General features: G+C 41.4%; 8 protein-coding genes across 8 annotated transcripts; 5 read left to right on the top strand and 3 right to left on the bottom strand.

The window, feature by feature from the left end:
* Window positions 1–919: 919 nt before the first annotated feature.
* Window positions 920–1,746, bottom strand: ATC70_001473 (uncharacterized protein; the record flags this gene model as incomplete). Its single annotated transcript, XM_064820868.1, has 5 exons — window positions 920–1,044; window positions 1,099–1,206; window positions 1,270–1,453; window positions 1,510–1,545; window positions 1,600–1,746. 5 exons carry the CDS (start codon window positions 1,744–1,746, stop codon window positions 920–922), a joined length of 600 nt encoding a protein of 199 aa, XP_064684788.1.
* Window positions 1,747–2,332: 586 nt separating this feature from the next.
* On the top strand, window positions 2,333–3,028 carry ATC70_001472 (uncharacterized protein; the record flags this gene model as incomplete). The annotated part of the gene is made up of 1 exon (XM_064820867.1): window positions 2,333–3,028. The coding sequence occupies one exon, from the start codon at window positions 2,333–2,335 to the stop codon at window positions 3,026–3,028; it is 696 nt and encodes a 231-aa protein (XP_064684787.1).
* A 348-nt stretch (window positions 3,029–3,376) lies between these two features.
* ATC70_001471 (uncharacterized protein) lies at window positions 3,377–4,788 on the top strand (the record flags this gene model as incomplete). The annotated part of the gene is made up of 6 exons (XM_064820866.1): window positions 3,377–3,500; window positions 3,559–3,594; window positions 3,665–3,941; window positions 4,000–4,265; window positions 4,318–4,609; window positions 4,665–4,788. The coding sequence occupies 6 exons, from the start codon at window positions 3,377–3,379 to the stop codon at window positions 4,786–4,788; spliced, it is 1,119 nt and encodes a 372-aa protein (XP_064684786.1).
* A 180-nt stretch (window positions 4,789–4,968) lies between these two features.
* On the top strand, window positions 4,969–5,187 carry ATC70_001470 (uncharacterized protein; the record flags this gene model as incomplete). Its single annotated transcript, XM_064820865.1, has 1 exon — window positions 4,969–5,187. The coding sequence occupies one exon, from the start codon at window positions 4,969–4,971 to the stop codon at window positions 5,185–5,187; it is 219 nt and encodes a 72-aa protein (XP_064684785.1).
* A 2,632-nt stretch (window positions 5,188–7,819) lies between these two features.
* On the top strand, window positions 7,820–8,047 carry ATC70_001469 (uncharacterized protein; the record flags this gene model as incomplete). Its single annotated transcript, XM_064820864.1, has 1 exon — window positions 7,820–8,047. The coding sequence occupies one exon, from the start codon at window positions 7,820–7,822 to the stop codon at window positions 8,045–8,047; it is 228 nt and encodes a 75-aa protein (XP_064684784.1).
* A 420-nt stretch (window positions 8,048–8,467) lies between these two features.
* On the top strand, window positions 8,468–9,878 carry OTU1 (ubiquitin-specific protease otu1; the record flags this gene model as incomplete). The annotated part of the gene is made up of 4 exons (XM_064820863.1): window positions 8,468–8,627; window positions 8,682–8,799; window positions 8,862–9,101; window positions 9,158–9,878. The coding sequence occupies 4 exons, from the start codon at window positions 8,468–8,470 to the stop codon at window positions 9,876–9,878; spliced, it is 1,239 nt and encodes a 412-aa protein (XP_064684783.1).
* A 303-nt stretch (window positions 9,879–10,181) lies between these two features.
* Window positions 10,182–11,629, bottom strand: RTF1 (RNA polymerase-associated protein rtf1; the record flags this gene model as incomplete). The annotated part of the gene is made up of 8 exons (XM_064820862.1): window positions 10,182–10,255; window positions 10,329–10,578; window positions 10,637–10,702; window positions 10,783–11,011; window positions 11,062–11,180; window positions 11,250–11,353; window positions 11,405–11,465; window positions 11,528–11,629. The coding sequence occupies 8 exons, from the start codon at window positions 11,627–11,629 to the stop codon at window positions 10,182–10,184; spliced, it is 1,005 nt and encodes a 334-aa protein (XP_064684782.1).
* Window positions 11,630–11,819: 190 nt separating this feature from the next.
* tfg3 (transcription factor TFIIF complex subunit Tfg3) lies at window positions 11,820–15,237 on the bottom strand (the record flags this gene model as incomplete). The annotated part of the gene is made up of 4 exons (XM_064820861.1): window positions 11,820–14,581; window positions 14,640–14,790; window positions 14,846–15,134; window positions 15,206–15,237. 4 exons carry the CDS (start codon window positions 15,235–15,237, stop codon window positions 11,820–11,822), a joined length of 3,234 nt encoding a protein of 1,077 aa, XP_064684781.1.
* Window positions 15,238–16,130: the final 893 nt, after the last annotated feature.

Here is a 16,130-nt window from a genome sequence, read left to right as displayed (position 1 = left end):
GGTAATTGTGGAATTGACAATGGCCTTGAAAAGGTAGAATAAACCTATTAGTCCAGCAATCATGGTAATGTAGAGAGATGTGGTTTACGAGTCCAATAGAGATGGTTTGATTCATTCTTAGCATTCTCAAGTGGGTATTGTTCTGATTGCGACAAAATGTTAGCTGTATAGCATCAAAGTGCTCATTTTTTTTTACCTACTACCTTTCCAATTGACATTCAATATGCATTACCATTCCATATTCTCCAGCTTCATATTCAGTGAAAAACCTTGTAGTCAAATTGGCTCTATGACTTGGCGGAATATGGTGGCCATCTCCTTTGAATTTGTTTGCAGTCATCTATCAACATTGATATGAATAATAGCTGAATCAAACTGGATCTACTACCAACCTTTCTGATAGCTCGAGTAAAATTGGTGACATCCACTAGACAAGAATCAATGGATTGAATATAGACCTCTGAATCGCCCACATTCTTGATGCTCAGCATAATCTTGTTCTTATCGCCATTAACAAGAACTGCAGAAGGTTGAGTGCACAGACTAACCTATCAATGATGATTTACCTCCAAATGGGCTTGTTTTGAACGATGAGACTATACGCAACTGAGGCACTACTCCTTCCATGTGATCCGCTGCTATTAGTTCAAGGACACGTCAATTACTCTGATACAACGTGACACCAACGTCCTTGTCAAAACCTCCAATTACCACATCATTGCAAAAAATGGACACGAAGCAGCAGCAGAAAAAAGACTGTGTGCTTTGATATATGCATTGGAAAAATGCGTATGAAAAGGAAAAGGCAATGCTGCAAATGTGTGCTGGGTGAATCCTTTAATTGAAATGAGACAAAGGCTGGTTTTAGAAGGCGATGTTGATGATATACATGTACACACTAATTTCCTTTATTATGAAACTATACAGCACGCTTGACTTCGAAAAAGTGCTTGAGGTAATGAACTTGCCAGAAGCAAACAACGATTAATAATGCGATTTGAGCGACAGACCACCATTTGACACGAGTGTTGGTGCTCTCGGCAGCTAAACATCATACTCATTAATACCGCACTTGAATATCATCACGGCCACACTTACTGTCTCTGTGTCTACGCTCACGAGCAACAATGTATTCTTGCTCTGCCTTGACAGCCAAGATACTATCGGCCAACTCTTCAATTTCGTTCTTGAGAGGATCTTCTTCATCTACAAATCAGCATCCATCAGCCTACTCACATTTCCAGACAATACTCTCTAGCTGTGTCTTACTCTTTTCATTGACTTCGTTCTTCAAGTTGATGTTGGCATTGAAATTCACAGATTTAGCAGAGACGGTAGAGATCTTGTTGGAGAAACAGTAGGTATATCTACCAGCTGTATTGGCAGTGACCCTCTTTGATGATTGCGTCTTTTTGGTGGTGCTGACGAGCACATTGTCATCTGGGTCAGAGATCTGAAAACATGTCAATACAATCAGTTACTCTTATATGTGTGTCTTCTATTGCTTACCCAGAAATCAATATCTAAATTTCCACCTTGTCCAACCTGGGATTGCTCATGTCAATACCAATCTCTGTTATAGCTGTATCCATTACTTACTTGGAAGGTTACTGTTAATTTGTCGCCTCTACCAAGCTCCTCGTAAAAGCATTCGTTTTCATGAGGTTGAATGTCAATACTCATGGCCAAGGTAGTCTTCAAGAGACACACCATGGCAAGAAATAATACCACAAGTCGAGTGTACATTTGCTCTTGCTGTGTTAGTATGATTATATATCTAAAGAAAAAGGTTCTTGCTCGGAACTCACGCGTTCAGCTTAAACTCCTGTTTTTGCTGTGTTTGTCGAATGTCATTGGCTTGTTCAGACAGTTAAATGAAAGCAAGATTGTGAATCCCGAATTCAGCAAGTGTTCCTGACATTTGCCCTTGCTCTGGTAAACATACTGAAGCCTATGACTAGGCTACTATAGCGCATAATGGATGGCATTCAATTATACAAAGTGGCATGTTTGCTATGATTGTTGGCTATCCTTTCTCTTGCAATGTGGATGCCAGGAGAGAAGCTCACATGTGGATCCTTTCAACCACCAAGACGTTTGAACAGATAATAGCTATTAGCTTTGGTCTGGAAGTGGCGATATCAATAAGCTGCTCTGTTGCAATCTTGATGCTCGATATATAGATATACTTCTGCTGAAGACTCAAGTGATCAGAGGTGCTATAGCTGAGCACAATGCAATGGATTTGTCAGCAGTCCTGACAGAACCTTAGCAAGGAAACATATTTGAGATTAAGCCCCTTTCTTTCTTCTACTCATCCACTACTGAAACAATGGAGCACATGCGGGAAACAACCAGAGGCCCTCTTGAAGGCAAAAACATCATACTACAACGTTTGGATCCAGAAAACGACTACATGGCCCTGTATGAAGCATCGCATGGATCACCTGAAAAGGAAGCCATCTTCAAATACCTCTATTCACACGATTTGAAAGAGTTGCCACCTTATGACAACCCCACGAAATACAAAGAATATCTTACTACCATCAACAGTGATCCGACCTGGATACAGTTTGTTGCCATTGACAAAAAGAGCAACAAGAAGATTGGACAGATCAACTACCTCAATGTGGTGCCTACTCATGAGCGTGCTGAAATTGGCGGTTTGTGGTTTACTCCCGAGTTTCATGGGACCTATGCCAACAAAGAGAGTACATTGTTATTGCTGTCTTATATGTTTGATTATCTTCAATGGAGAAGAATGGAATGGAAGTGTAATGCAGACAACCTGCCGTCTTTTAAAGCAGCACAGAAGCTAGGCTTTCAATTTGAAGGCATCTTTAGAAACCACATGCTTGTCAGAGGTGTAGACAGCAATGATCGAAACAAACTCGTCAATAGAAACACAGCTTGGTTCTCCATCGTTGATTCTGAATGGGAGGAGAAGAGAGAGGCTCTTTTTGATATGCTCAACTATAGCAAGCAAGATAAGGAGGAATTTTTGAACAAGATGCGCAGTAACAAGTAGTTTGGCATGTCTCTATTGAATAAACGTAATTTTGATCCACCATGACAAATGCATACTTCAGCCTATAGCCGTACCAATTGAGCGCCTGGATGCCACAGCTCTCAGCAATTTAAGTATGAGCCAAAGTAAGATCAGTCTTCAAGACATTTAGTTACTTATTGCCTTGTTACATCAATCTCTTCCAGTTCTAAAAAGGTAATGGGAAAAAGTAGGCGGATATTCATTGCATGACTAAATCGACTTGACCTTGTACAACTTGACGAGGTGAAAAAAAGGGGTTATCAGAGGGGTAGCTCAATCACAGACATTCAGTCCCTCTCTCTCTTTCGTTCTCTTTTTCGTCAAACAATGCTTCCCAGCTCACTTTTACATTTTAGCAGCAAGCACAAGAACAATGACAGCATCAGCAACTACTCAGCTTACATAGATACCATTGAAGATGCACTGAGAGCATTGTCGTTGCTGTTGCCTGGTATGTGTATATTACTTTTTGTGGAGTATAAGCTTGTATCAACAACCCATTATTGCAGGCAGATTTGAAGATAGCGATCTTTGCTCACAGGCAGGTAAATGCTCTTTCATGTGTATTACATGATAATCACATGGTTTTAATAATTCGCTCTTGATTGTGTACAGTTCTGGCAGGATTGAATTTGGTGTCACTCTATCATACAAATTTTTTGGTGCGAAAATCAAATCACCTCAAATCAAAGAATAGCAGCAAAGATGACACTGTAGTGGAGTCATTTAATGCACAATTCTCCAGAAACAACGGTTCAAATTGGTCAAGCAAGACAGCGTCTTCGGTGCTGAGTGTAATAGCGTATACCGAAGTGCTGGTCGAGATGTTGCTGAATAGAAAAGTGTCAAAAAGCTCAAAATGGAAGTTTATTGCAAGTCTAGAGGGACTCAAGTAAGTTGGCATGCCCACAATTACCAAGGATGAAAATTGATGGGGCAGTGTTTAATAGAGGTATACTACGACTTGTCATCTTTTACGGCACAAGACGAAAGATGATTTTGCATCCAACACACTTCATCCGAAATGTCGATACGGTATCATTGGAAGTAGCAAATGATGAAAAGTTTGAGCTGACGTTCCTTGACCCTCGAACGGGCACTGCACTATCATCAACGCAAGCAGCTATAGAGCAGATTAACAGTAGTCGTAATAGCCGTATACGAGGATGGGCTCATTTGAGCGAAGTGTTGTGGATTGTAAGACCTTTTGTGTATGGTAAGTCATGTCAACTTGTTGATAAATTTGTGTATTGATCATACATTTATAGCTTGGATGATATATTGGCGACAGAAGCGTGCACAAAAGCATGATTTGATCCGACTGAAAGCCAAAATAGAGGACGAAATAGAGGAGAGTGAGGAAGAGGCGGATGGGAGCATAGAAAAAGATGATGAAGGATCATGGAAACCATGGCTCGTTTCTCTCAGCATTGATATAGCATCTCGCGTCGCTCGACATATGCAGCCCATGTCGCCCTTGGAGCGCGAGGAGTCAAAGCGAAGGGATTACTTGTTCATTTACTACCTGTTTCGAGGGCCATTATATCTGAAATTTACAAGGTATACACATGGGACGGGATTGTAATATGTAAAATACTGAACTTAACATTGCCAGACTTGTCTTGGATGCCTTTTGTGATGCTACAGAGCATAGACCGCTCATATCTATTATTACCGCCGCTATCAATGATTATCGACCATTTTGGGAAGATTCGTACTTTTACACTGCTGGTTCCTAAGCCCTATACAAAGTGTGGTTTGACATCATAAATATATACACTGCATGGCCCCAAAATCCCAGATGCGCTTTGACTTCATACTTACCTCATTGTTGTTTGCATTGTAATAAATAAGCATTTTTTTTTTCCTTTTTCTTTTAAACATCCCATCCAATTTCATTTAAATATACACATAACAACATGTCTGCATTGCATCCCAAGAACGATCAAGAAGCCAAGGCATTGCAAGAAGAAGGCGTCAAGAAACAATTAGCACAATCCACAGATGCTCAAGAACGCATTGTGCATGATTTGAAATCCGATGGAAACACTAAAAAACAAGATGTGGAAAAGGCAACACAGACCTTGGATAGTTTGAAGAAGGAGCAAGAGTTGTTAGGACAAAACAACAAGGATTAAGCTAAATTAATAAATAAATCATTGTACTTGAGACCATCTTGCATCATACGCTTCAAAATATTGATACTAAGAATAACCAAATGAGCTACACCTTTAATGAGCGTAGTCAGGGTGGTTGCTTTATTATGAAGTATGAGCGTTTATGCTTCGGATGGCTCTCTACCTTCGCTTCGCTTCGGCGAGGACCCTCCACTTGCACATGAAACCCCTTCATAATATCTGGAGATCTAATTCTTATGTAATGTTTCACATTTGTATACTCGTAGATACTTCATATACGGGCAAGTAGCATACAGATATTATCCCTTTTTAGTCGATAGTGTGCCTAATACAGCAAAATATGAGTGCATTTGAGCTGCGTTTGAGTTGCGTTTTCTCGCGTTCAAGGCCGTTTTAGATCGTCAGAATAGCACCAAACAGTTGCTCTCATCTGGCAATTACTTTCTGATACCTTTGCTCAACTTTTTGGGGATCAAAAAAACATGGCTGAAATCCGGTCAAAAAGCATGAGGTACCCCTTATGGTTTTCATCGAATATCAAACAATCGCGTTTTTGACCTTGTTAATGAAGACTTTTACTATGGTATATCGTGAATCAAAATGATTCTCTCGATCTAACGTAACTCCTGAAATCATCTTTGTGAGACTTTGATATCTAAAATTTCTACATTTTGACCCAAATCGTCACTTCAAACTTTCAGAAATTGATCAACAATCTTATTCATAATGCTCCTTTCAATGAGCACCGTTGGTTGCGCCGTGTTAAGTTCTCCAAGAAAAATTAAGAGTGCAAGGCCAAGTCATTACGACTCATATAGTCATATTTTGCAAAATAGGTTAAAATTGTCAAATCAAGTCGAATTTTGCTCATCAGCAAGCCAATGAGAAATAGTCCAATTGCCTTTTTTGGAAGGTCTACTTTATTATAGTGTGAAGCCCACTTTAAAAGTAAATGTTGTATCTTCCCCAAATACAACATCTTAATTACAAGCGCCAGATCAATAGATACTATGTTATAAACTACTTTAGATAAAGCCGCCTGATTATATATTGTTTCGTTGTTGTGTGGCATAGGCGTAAACTTCTGCTGCGCACTGTACAGCAAAGAGCTTCGGCTTTTTTAGGCGTTGTTTTGATGTTAGGGCCTTCACTTCTAGACCATTTTATGCTAACTTTGGGGTTTCAATAGAGTTGTAAAGTGTCAATAACATAACAAACTTATAGTTTCTAGACATTTCCAAAGTCTCAAAAAAGAAAGAAGTCGATCTAACATATATTTTGATAGACTGGCGTTATTAAATATAGAATGCAAGGAAAGTATCATAACTAACAGTAATACTACGTAACTTGCCACCTACTTTCCATACACTTCAAAAGCAACTATTACTGTATTGCCTTCATGATTAAAAGAACATTGAGGTTGCCAGCCGGCAACCACCAGAAGCCAAATTCAATTCAAACTCCGAGTAATTTGTTCTGCTCCAGATTGGCCAGACTCTAATAATATTTCGACTTGACTGATCTATTTTATGAGATTCGACTATATAAATTGTGATGATCGGCTTGTACTTTCTAATACACTCTTGGAGTACTTTTTAAGGCGTATCCAATGGTACCAAGTAAGATAGATGTTTTGAATAGACTTATTGAGAAATTTATAAAAATATGAAAAGAGTTTTCTGGCCAAAAAGTCGAAATTTTAGATATCAAAGTCTCACAAAGATGATTTCAGGAGTTACGTTAGATCGAGAGAATCATTTTGATTCACGATATACCATAGTAAAAGTCTTCATTAACAAGGTCAAAAACGCGATTGTTTGATGTTCGATGAAAACCATAAGGGGTACCTCATGCTTTTTGACCGGATTTCAGCCATGTTTTTTTGATTTCCAAAAAGTCGAGCAAAAGTATCAAAAAGTAATTGCCAGATGAGAGCAACTGTTTGGTGCTATTCTGGCGGTCTAAAACGGGCTCTAACACAAGAAATTGCTGCTGGAATCCACTCAATTTTCGATGTAATTTGTATACAGTCAATTATTAGGAGGTAATGAAAGTATGCTGTCTACCAGATTATGAATTTTTCCGTCTGTGTAGACATAGAGCTAGAGTTTATAGCAATTTGGTTGGACCTGTGGCACTTGGGTTACTGTATGACAGCACATGGATGCTTCTTGCGAGAGTGTAGCCCGGTACATCGTATGCTTCAGATCAAGTTGGATTGCACAACTCGTATAGAGTAAAAAGAAAAAAAAAAGAGACAAATCAAACAAGCTTCAAAGCTACAGTCATGTTGAAATGCGCTGTGCTAGCTATTGACAAGCTAATGATTTGCGAGAAGGTTCGCTGTGATGATATTTTACTATGTCTACTGCCAGAGCAGAGCCAGCATGAAAAATGGCCTGATATACAATTATCCAGAGGTGTCAAGCATTAAAACTCAATCAATTAGTGCCTGCGTTAATGATATTTCTATGATCTCAAACATGTTTTAGTCTGATTTATAGTTCATGACTTACTTCATAAAATGTCATTATGAATTCATTGCATGAATTGAATTTTATATAAATAGGCTGCGAACGATCAAGGATTTTTCTCTTCATTATCATCATAAACTACAACGATACATATTAAAATGTCCTCCAGCAAGCAACAAACTCAATCTGTCCAAGATCAAGCTGACAGGATCCAATTGTCCCAAGTCCTCGAAACTCAACAAACCAAGGTCAACGCTTTGAAGTCTGACAAGAATGCCAATCAAGCAGATGTTAATGCTGCTGTCGAAACATTAGAGGAAATCAAGAGAGAATTAAACAAGTTGGAGAACGGTAGAGGCGGTGTCTCTCAATTGAAGGATATGTAAATAGCTTTAGCATAAATGACAATGTAAATAAAACCTATATTTTCTGTGATGAGTTTCACAGAAAAAAATCGTAATCATCCTTGATGTACATTTGACATGTTCTACAATGAAAGGGATTTCGAGGACAGAGATGTTGTAATATGTATTCTGCATGTACATATAAGCTAGCTACTGAATGCCACTGTTAGTCATTTTATATCAAAGCCATCCTATTTTCTGTTCTGGGGCATCTTTCTGTTGGTGATCTCTAAGCAGAATTGCCTTTCGAGTCACATTCATTCAGCTTGGGAAAAAACTCCATGTTGCAGGGCAATTCATTTTATGTAATGCGAAATATCAAATCAGTTGAATAAATAGACCTGGCGTAAAACTCCTTTTGAATGCTTTCTTTCCTGTTTGCTTAAACAATCTTCACAAGTCATGTCTCCTTTGCCTTATCCTATCACCTTGCCTGCTTTGGCCGATTCTCAAATCACCCGTGTCGGTGTCAAATCCCCTGAAGATGTCGTTGTTGTCTCTGCTGTCAGAACCGCCCTCGCTAAGGGCAAGAAGGGTGGCTTCAAGGACGTCTTGGCTGATGGTAATTTTGATCATAAACCCTTCATACTTTATTTGAATCTAATACATTGCATAGAGCTCTTGTGTCATGTCTTCAAAGCTACCATCGAAAGAACCGGTATTGATCCTGCTTTGGTTCAAGACATCACTGTAGGCAATGTCAGTGGTAAGGGTGGCCTCGCCACTGCTTCAAGGTAAGAAACTGCAATGACCACAACCATCAGTGCATGGCAAACGTTAAATGTCTGCATTGTAGAATGGCCTCTCTTGCTGCTGGTTTCCCTGAAACTACATCTGTCAGCACCTTGAATCGTCAATGTTCATCTGGTCTTCAAGCATGTGTTCAGATTGCCTCCGCCATTCAATGTGGTCTTATCGACATTGGTGTTGGTGCCGGTGTTGAATCCATGAGCTCTGATTACTTTGGCCGTGTCATTCCTCTTTCCGACAAGTTGGCAGAGAAGCCCGTTGTCAATGACTGTAAGATTCCTATGGGGTAAGTGCTGTAAGATGATTGAAATAAAAGAGCATGGCGTTAATGAGTTGTTGTAGTATTACATCTGAGAACGTAGCTGCTCAATACGGTATTACTCGTGAGGAACAAGACAGCTTCTCTGTTGATTCTCACAAGAAGGCTGCCGCTGCTCAAAAGGCTGGTTTGTTCAAAGAAGAAATTGTTCCCTGTACTGTTACTACCATTGACAAGGACGGTAAGGAGAAGACTATTGTTGTTGATCAAGATGAGGGTATTCGTGCCTCCTCTACTGTTGAAGGTCTCGGTAAATTGAAGCCTGCTTTCACTCCTACTGGTAGCACCACTGCTGGTAATGCCTCTCAAATTTCTGATGGTGCTGCCGCTGTCTTGTTGATGAAGCGTAAGACTGCACACAAGTTGAACTTGCCCATCCTTGGTAAATATGTCACCTCTGCCTCTGTTGGTGTGCCACCCTCTATTATGGGTGTTGGTCCTGCTTATGCCATTCCTGTTGTCGTTGAGCGTGCTGGCTTGAAGATTTCTGATGTTGACATTTACGAAATCAACGAAGCTTTCGCCTCTCAAGCCCTCTACACTGTCAAGGTCCTTGATATCCCTATGGAGAAGGTCAACCCTAAGGGTGGTGCTATTGCTATTGGTCATCCTTTGGGTTGTACTGGTGCTCGTCAAGTTGCTACCTTATTCCCTGAATTGAAGCGTCAAAACAAGCGTATTGGTGTCACTTCCATGTGTATTGGTTCAGGCATGGGCATGGCTGCTCTCTGGGAAAGAGAATAGTTTTGTTGCTCTATACCAGCTTAAATATTGCAGTTCAATCAATAAAATTCCATGTAAATAGATGATTTCAATATAACCATTGTGATATTAACCTCTTGGTTGCCATCTTTTTCAATGCAAGCGTACAAAGCTCATGTCACTCTCGTCAGAATAGCAACTGAACTAAATCTCAATTCGTCGAGAATCAAGACATTGCTTATGGAGTAACATCCAAAGCTCCCTGTATTTATAAACCAACTTGTAATAGACGTTAATATCCAGAAACGGAATACAAGAGATCAGGGAGGTATTAAGTGTTTTATTTTAATCCTGAACTGGTTGCAAATCTTGAATCTGCTTGATGAGAAATGCCTTTTCATCGTTAAACTGTTCATCATCTGATAACAAAGAAATAGCAAATTAGCTCAATCTACAGACAGACATGATGCATTTCCCTCCTTCTACTCTTACCTTGTCTATCGTTATGAAAGTTTCCAAGAAAGTGAATGAGTTTCTCTTGGTTTTTCACCAAGATATCGACAATAGGTCTTGTCTTGTGAGGATTAGCCACAAACACTTTAAACACATGAAACGCTTCGAATTGGATATTTCTACTACGATCTCGAAGCAAATTCATCATTAATTTCAAATTGTCTGCACTGCTAATGTAACGGGTCATGACAGTAAAATTGGATCTGTCCAGCAAGATCTCACCCAACAACTGCACCGCATCATGTCAGCATCTTTCCCTCTCATCCATCGAAAATTCAAATGCTTACCTTTAATGACTGCCTCTTTGTAACGTAATTCTCTGATTGTAGCAATCGCTTGTAGTGATCAAAGAACTAAAAATGACAATGAAATCAAGGGTCAGAAAGGAGTTTCGGGAGAGCAAGTGGTAATAAGGGGAGATGTTGCTTTTTACCTCATCATAATTCAATTCCAAGAAATCGGCTACCATGGGCTTGTGTTTTGTCAAAATCTCCTTGAACGAGGCAAAGGCATCAGAGGCGATATCAAAAGTGCTCATTTCAACATAGTCAAAGAATTGATAGAATTTGCTCGAATACAGCAATATTTTGGCTAGAGCTTCATGACGAATGCATTCACGTAGAATCAAACCGCAATTTAACGCAACTTCGGGTTGTTCGTATCTATAAAGTAAATTAGATGTTGATATTGTAATTTAAAACATTAAATTTACCCATTCAACAGATTAAAAAGGATGTCTTCGCGGGCACACAAATGCTCGACAGTGGGCCATCGAGATCCAATTTGTCTTCTCAATAGATTGTTAAATATCTGAGCAACGTCTTTTTTCGCCTAATGGGATGTAAATATCCTCCAACTCACGCGTGTACATCCACACATTCTCTCTCTCTCTCACTATACCTCAAACTCAAATTTTTGGATATTTAAAACTAGCAATTGCAACAAATCTGTTCGGTATACTTCTGATGCCAATTGAGCGACAAGATCTGGACTTGGCTCATGATCTTTCCAATGTGTTTAATACCAGAATACGCGCGCACCTTCCAGCAACTTACCATCTTCGCCGTATAGTATATTCTTCATCAACACTAAATATTTCGATATTTCCTCTGTTGCCTAATATAGTCATCCGGGTCAACAAAAAAAAAACTAGCAATTCACTGCTAGCCTCGACTCACTTTGCGTTTATCTGGCCCGTCTAATTTCTGAATGGAGTCTTTGACATGCTTCACAAGATCATGTGGCGTCTTTTGCTTGGTCTTGAAGATATTGAAGTTCATTTTCTCGTATTGGAAAAGAAACAAGGGGAAAAACGAAAGAAAAAGAGAAAAATAGAACGAAAAGAAAAAAGCACACACGCAACAAACAACATCACAGTAGGAAAAAATTGAGCCGGATCATTATTTAACCAAACACAGGTGTAAGGAGAGGGCTATTACACCATCCATCTACTGGGTTTTTATTGAAATCTTAAGAGGATTGCTTCTTCTTGCCCTTCTTGGTGACAACAACCTTGAAATCGTCTTCGTCTTCATCCTCAAGTCCAGCTGTGACAATGTCTAATCTACCAGCAATGTCGGCCTTTCTACGCTTCATGAATTCCTGTGCAAATCGCTTGCCATCAATACGCACTGAGTTGGCATAAATCACATCTTCAATGATCTCGGCTGATCCAGAGTCAGCAGGGAATGAGAGCAGCATGCTGACAATCTCTTCTTGGTTAACACCAGAGTTCAAGCCTCTTAATGCCTTTCTGCACCAGCGACGGAAATCTTCACTAGGTCCACTAGTACGAGCAGTGGTGGCAGCAGCACGAGCGGGAGCCTTAACTGGAGTCCATTGAGTGGGTTGGGGAGGTGGAGCAGCAATGACAGCAGGTGCGGGAGCTGGAGATGGTTTAGCAGCACGAGTGTTGGTGACAGTAGTCCAGGCACCACCAGCAGAGGGAGTAGCCGCATAAGTCTTGGAAGGGGAGGATGAATTAGCAGCGCTTGCATTGGCAGCAGCGATAGCAGCAGCAGTCTTGGTAGCCTTTGCGTTTTTCTTCTTCATTGCCAATTCCTCTTCTTGCTGAATCTCTCTCAGTGTCTTCTTGGGGCCAGTAGGTGCAGTCCAAGCAGCAGCATTGTTGGCGGAAGGTGAAGCGCTAGGAGTATTGGAGGAACTCGACTTACTATTAGGCACAACAACTCCCCAAGACAAGGTGCTAGGAGTAGCATTAGCGAGCTGTTCTTGATGAGCCAAGTATTGGGCGGCAGATGCCTTTTTGCTTTCAGTAGCTTGCTTGGCCTCCATCTCTTGAATTTCACGGAGAGAAAGGGGCTTGTGAGCAGGTTGAGGCCAAGTACCAGAAGTAGTGGAGCTCAAGGGAGTGTTGTTCGAGGCAGCCCATGAAGGTGTGGTGATAGCGGCTTGCTTGGCTTTGGCCTTTTTCAGATTAGCGATGCGAAGTTCCTCTTCTTGGATTTCACGCAATGAAACAACAGGCTTAGCAACTGCAGCAGGAGTAACAGGAGTAGCTTTGGGTGACACATCCGTGTTGGTAGACGCAGCAGCAGCGGCCGCAGCAGCAGCGGCAGTGGCAGCTTTTTCAGCGTTGGTAGCAGCCACCTTTGCTTCGGCAGCAAGCTTGGCATCAGCAATAGCTTTAGCGTCGGCAGCCTTCTTTTGTTCAGCGAGTTGGATGTCAGCAAAGGATTCAACTAGAGTCTTTGTCTTGACAGGCTTCTCAATTGGTTTCTTGGTAGGAGATGATGGAGCGCGAGGAGATTGAGCGCCAGGAGCCTTGGATTGCAGTTCCTCAGAGACTTTGTTAGGGATTGCGGTGGAGACAATGGAGCCCCATGGACTTGAAGGAGCATCGCCACCAAGAGGAGTGCCAGGAGCAGAGCCCCAACCACCCGTTAAAATGTTTGATCTCATTACAGGAGATGCATGATTGCTGCCAATGATACCCGTGTTGATGCTTGAGAGATTTTCTAGCGGGGTATTCTTGAATGTGTTTTGTTGAGCAGGAGGAGACTGTCCTTGAGGTATTTGAGGTTGTTGTTGTTGAGCAGGCTGTTGTTGTTGAGGTTGCTGTTGCAATGCCTCCTGTTGCTGTTGTTGTTGCTGTTGGTGCTGTTGAGATGGAGAGGCAGATTGCTGTTGCTGCTGCGTCTGTTGCTGTGGGCCCTGCTGGAACTGCATTTGATGAAATTGCTGTTGGAACTGCATAGACTGCTGTTGCTGCTTTTGTTGCAACATCAAGTTGTACTGCTGATGCTGATCCATGGGGTCCATCATAGATCGCTGGTAATCAAACAAGCTAGGCGAGTTCATGTTGGAGCCGCCAAACATAGGATTCAAAGTCGATTGCTGCTGACTCATGAATGGTGATGACAGTGAGCTGTTGCCAAATAGTTCAGGCGTTGTTGGGTTCAGCCAAGAGGGAGATGCTTGAGGTTGATTATCCGTGTTCCAGCGATTGTCTCTCAGCAAAGGGTTTCCAAAATTGTTGTTGTATGGGCTTTGATACATTGGATTGGACATGCTGCTACCCAAGAAGCTATCCATGATACTTCCGCCTGGAGTCGTGGGGGCAGCAGATGCACTTCCAAAAGGCATATACTTGGATTGCAAATCAGGGCCGCTTCTAAATAAGTTGGAGCCCTTCTCGACAGGCGATCCAAACATGTCTACACCGTTCAACCCAGCAGGAGGAGCGCGAGTTGGACGAGGTGTCAAGAAGGGCTGATCCTCATTGCCAACCTTTTGCGTTAACACCATCAATGGTTCAAAGAGGGTTTCATCATCACGTCGAAGCATTAACGTAGGGATAAAGAACCCAGCCTTATACCAATCCTGCATTTCCTGAGCTGCAAAGGGGCCCTGCACTTGACCAGAGGGATCACGATAAAACCACTTGATGTCTTCAGGCTTTCGAGCACTGGATGATGAAGACAAGCCACTCAAATCAGAAGATGGAGGGGCAGCAGGAGCACTTCCAGAGAGGCCATTGCTGCCACTAAAAAGCGCATCCGGCTTGAATGCAGACACATCACTGCCAAGTCCACCACCAAAGGTACCGAGACCGGAACCCTCGTTGATGGCCCAACTTGGCTGCCCCTTATGTTCCTCGTCCACCTTACCCAATGATAAATTCATATCCTCGCTGTGATCGCGTCTTCTGAGCAAATCGCTGCTATCACCACGCTTGATGGGTTGATCCTTTGCAAAGTAATCGCTGCGCCCTAACCAAGCATACACATCAATTCGACACATTCCCGGCCCTTTTGTATGGTCTCTTACCTTTACGCTGACCCAATCTGCTTCCACCAGGTGTTAAAGGGCCATTTTCCGAAGCAGGACTTTGCATTGGGCTAGCATACAAGTCGTTACCCCCGCGATGTCTTTGATTCTTGCGAGAAGACACTTCAGAGTGCACAGGGCCTGAAAGAAGCTATAGACCATGATATCAATGAAAGCTAGCAATAATTCATCACTCGTTATCGTACCTTTTTCTCAGTCTCTGTCAGCTCTTCGAAGGCTAATGGAGCGTTACAAGCGTCAGTGGTCACGTATTCATGTTGCTTGAAATCAGAAGGTAGCTGTAAAGCAGGCTTGAATAAACTAAGCATGAATTCTTTGGAGTATTTGAAAGGATTCTCTTGCTGATGTTGTTGTTGGAATTGGAGATGGCTGCTGCTGCCGTTGTCTTCAAAAGGCATGAGAGAATCTAAAATATCATGAGACGCGAAATGAGTGCCATTGTTACTATTATGCTTGGAGAGTTTACCACGCATCCTACGGATTTGAACTGACATTAGCACGCATGGAACAGGCGCACGCACGCACACAAACAAACACACACTTACCATTCGGGGCCAAAGTTCATGTTGGTGGTCATTTTTTGTGATTGAGTGAGATACAAGTTATTGAGAGTGTGGGGTGAGAGTATTATCAAGCGATAGAATTTCTTCTTTGGTGGTTTGATCGAAGGAAAAGAAGAAAGAAAAAATATTTTTTTTCCCTTTATTGCAAGCCAGAAAATAATCATATCTTGCCATGATTGGTTTAAAAACTTGATGGTTTATTGTTCATATTTCGTTATCGAAGCCAATGGGCACATTTCATTATACGAAAACTGCTTCTAGCAGCTCAGATGCTTGTAGCTATATCGCAATTTCATTGATCTACACTATGAAATGGCATGTCAAACTGCTCCAAAAATGTCAATAGTTGGACTGTTGTTGTCTCTTCTTTCGTATTAGTAAATCAACTAAGGGTTCGCAAAGGCCAATGAAATTCTGTAATTGCATTTAGAAAGAGCTGAATATGGAAATGTGGGCGTTGGATCTACCCTATCCAGCGAGCAATCATGGTAATAACGTTATCATGCCATAACAATAGTTCACATCTATAATGCCATGCTGGAGATTGAGCGTTTCAAACAAGAGCAAGCACTGCTTCGATAGGAAGAGACTAATGCTGGCTCCATGTAGTTTACATTGGAGAAGGGGTTTTTTCCTGATTCTACATTCCACAACGTCGCCTACAAAGCAGTAATTAACTACTGCTGCTTCTGATGAACAAAAATCTCGTATGTTTATTTGATAAATTTTCGCACGTATTCTGTGAGATAATGAAATGGTTCTGGTATGTAATGCTACTGCTAGGACGAGCATTTGGGTGAGTAGCTTGCACTAATTATATCAATGCACATTAATCCAAATTCGAACTTCGCACCAAAGAAGCGAAGCCAAACTACGCGATAGTACCTTCCAACTCTCAATCCCCTTC

Source organism: Mucor velutinosus (genome assembly GCF_035048745.1).
Source record: "Mucor velutinosus strain NIH1002 chromosome Unknown tig00000041, whole genome shotgun sequence".
NCBI classification, from domain to species: domain Eukaryota; kingdom Fungi; phylum Mucoromycota; class Mucoromycetes; order Mucorales; family Mucoraceae; genus Mucor; species Mucor velutinosus.
This window is presented reverse-complemented; position numbering and strand designations above follow the sequence as displayed.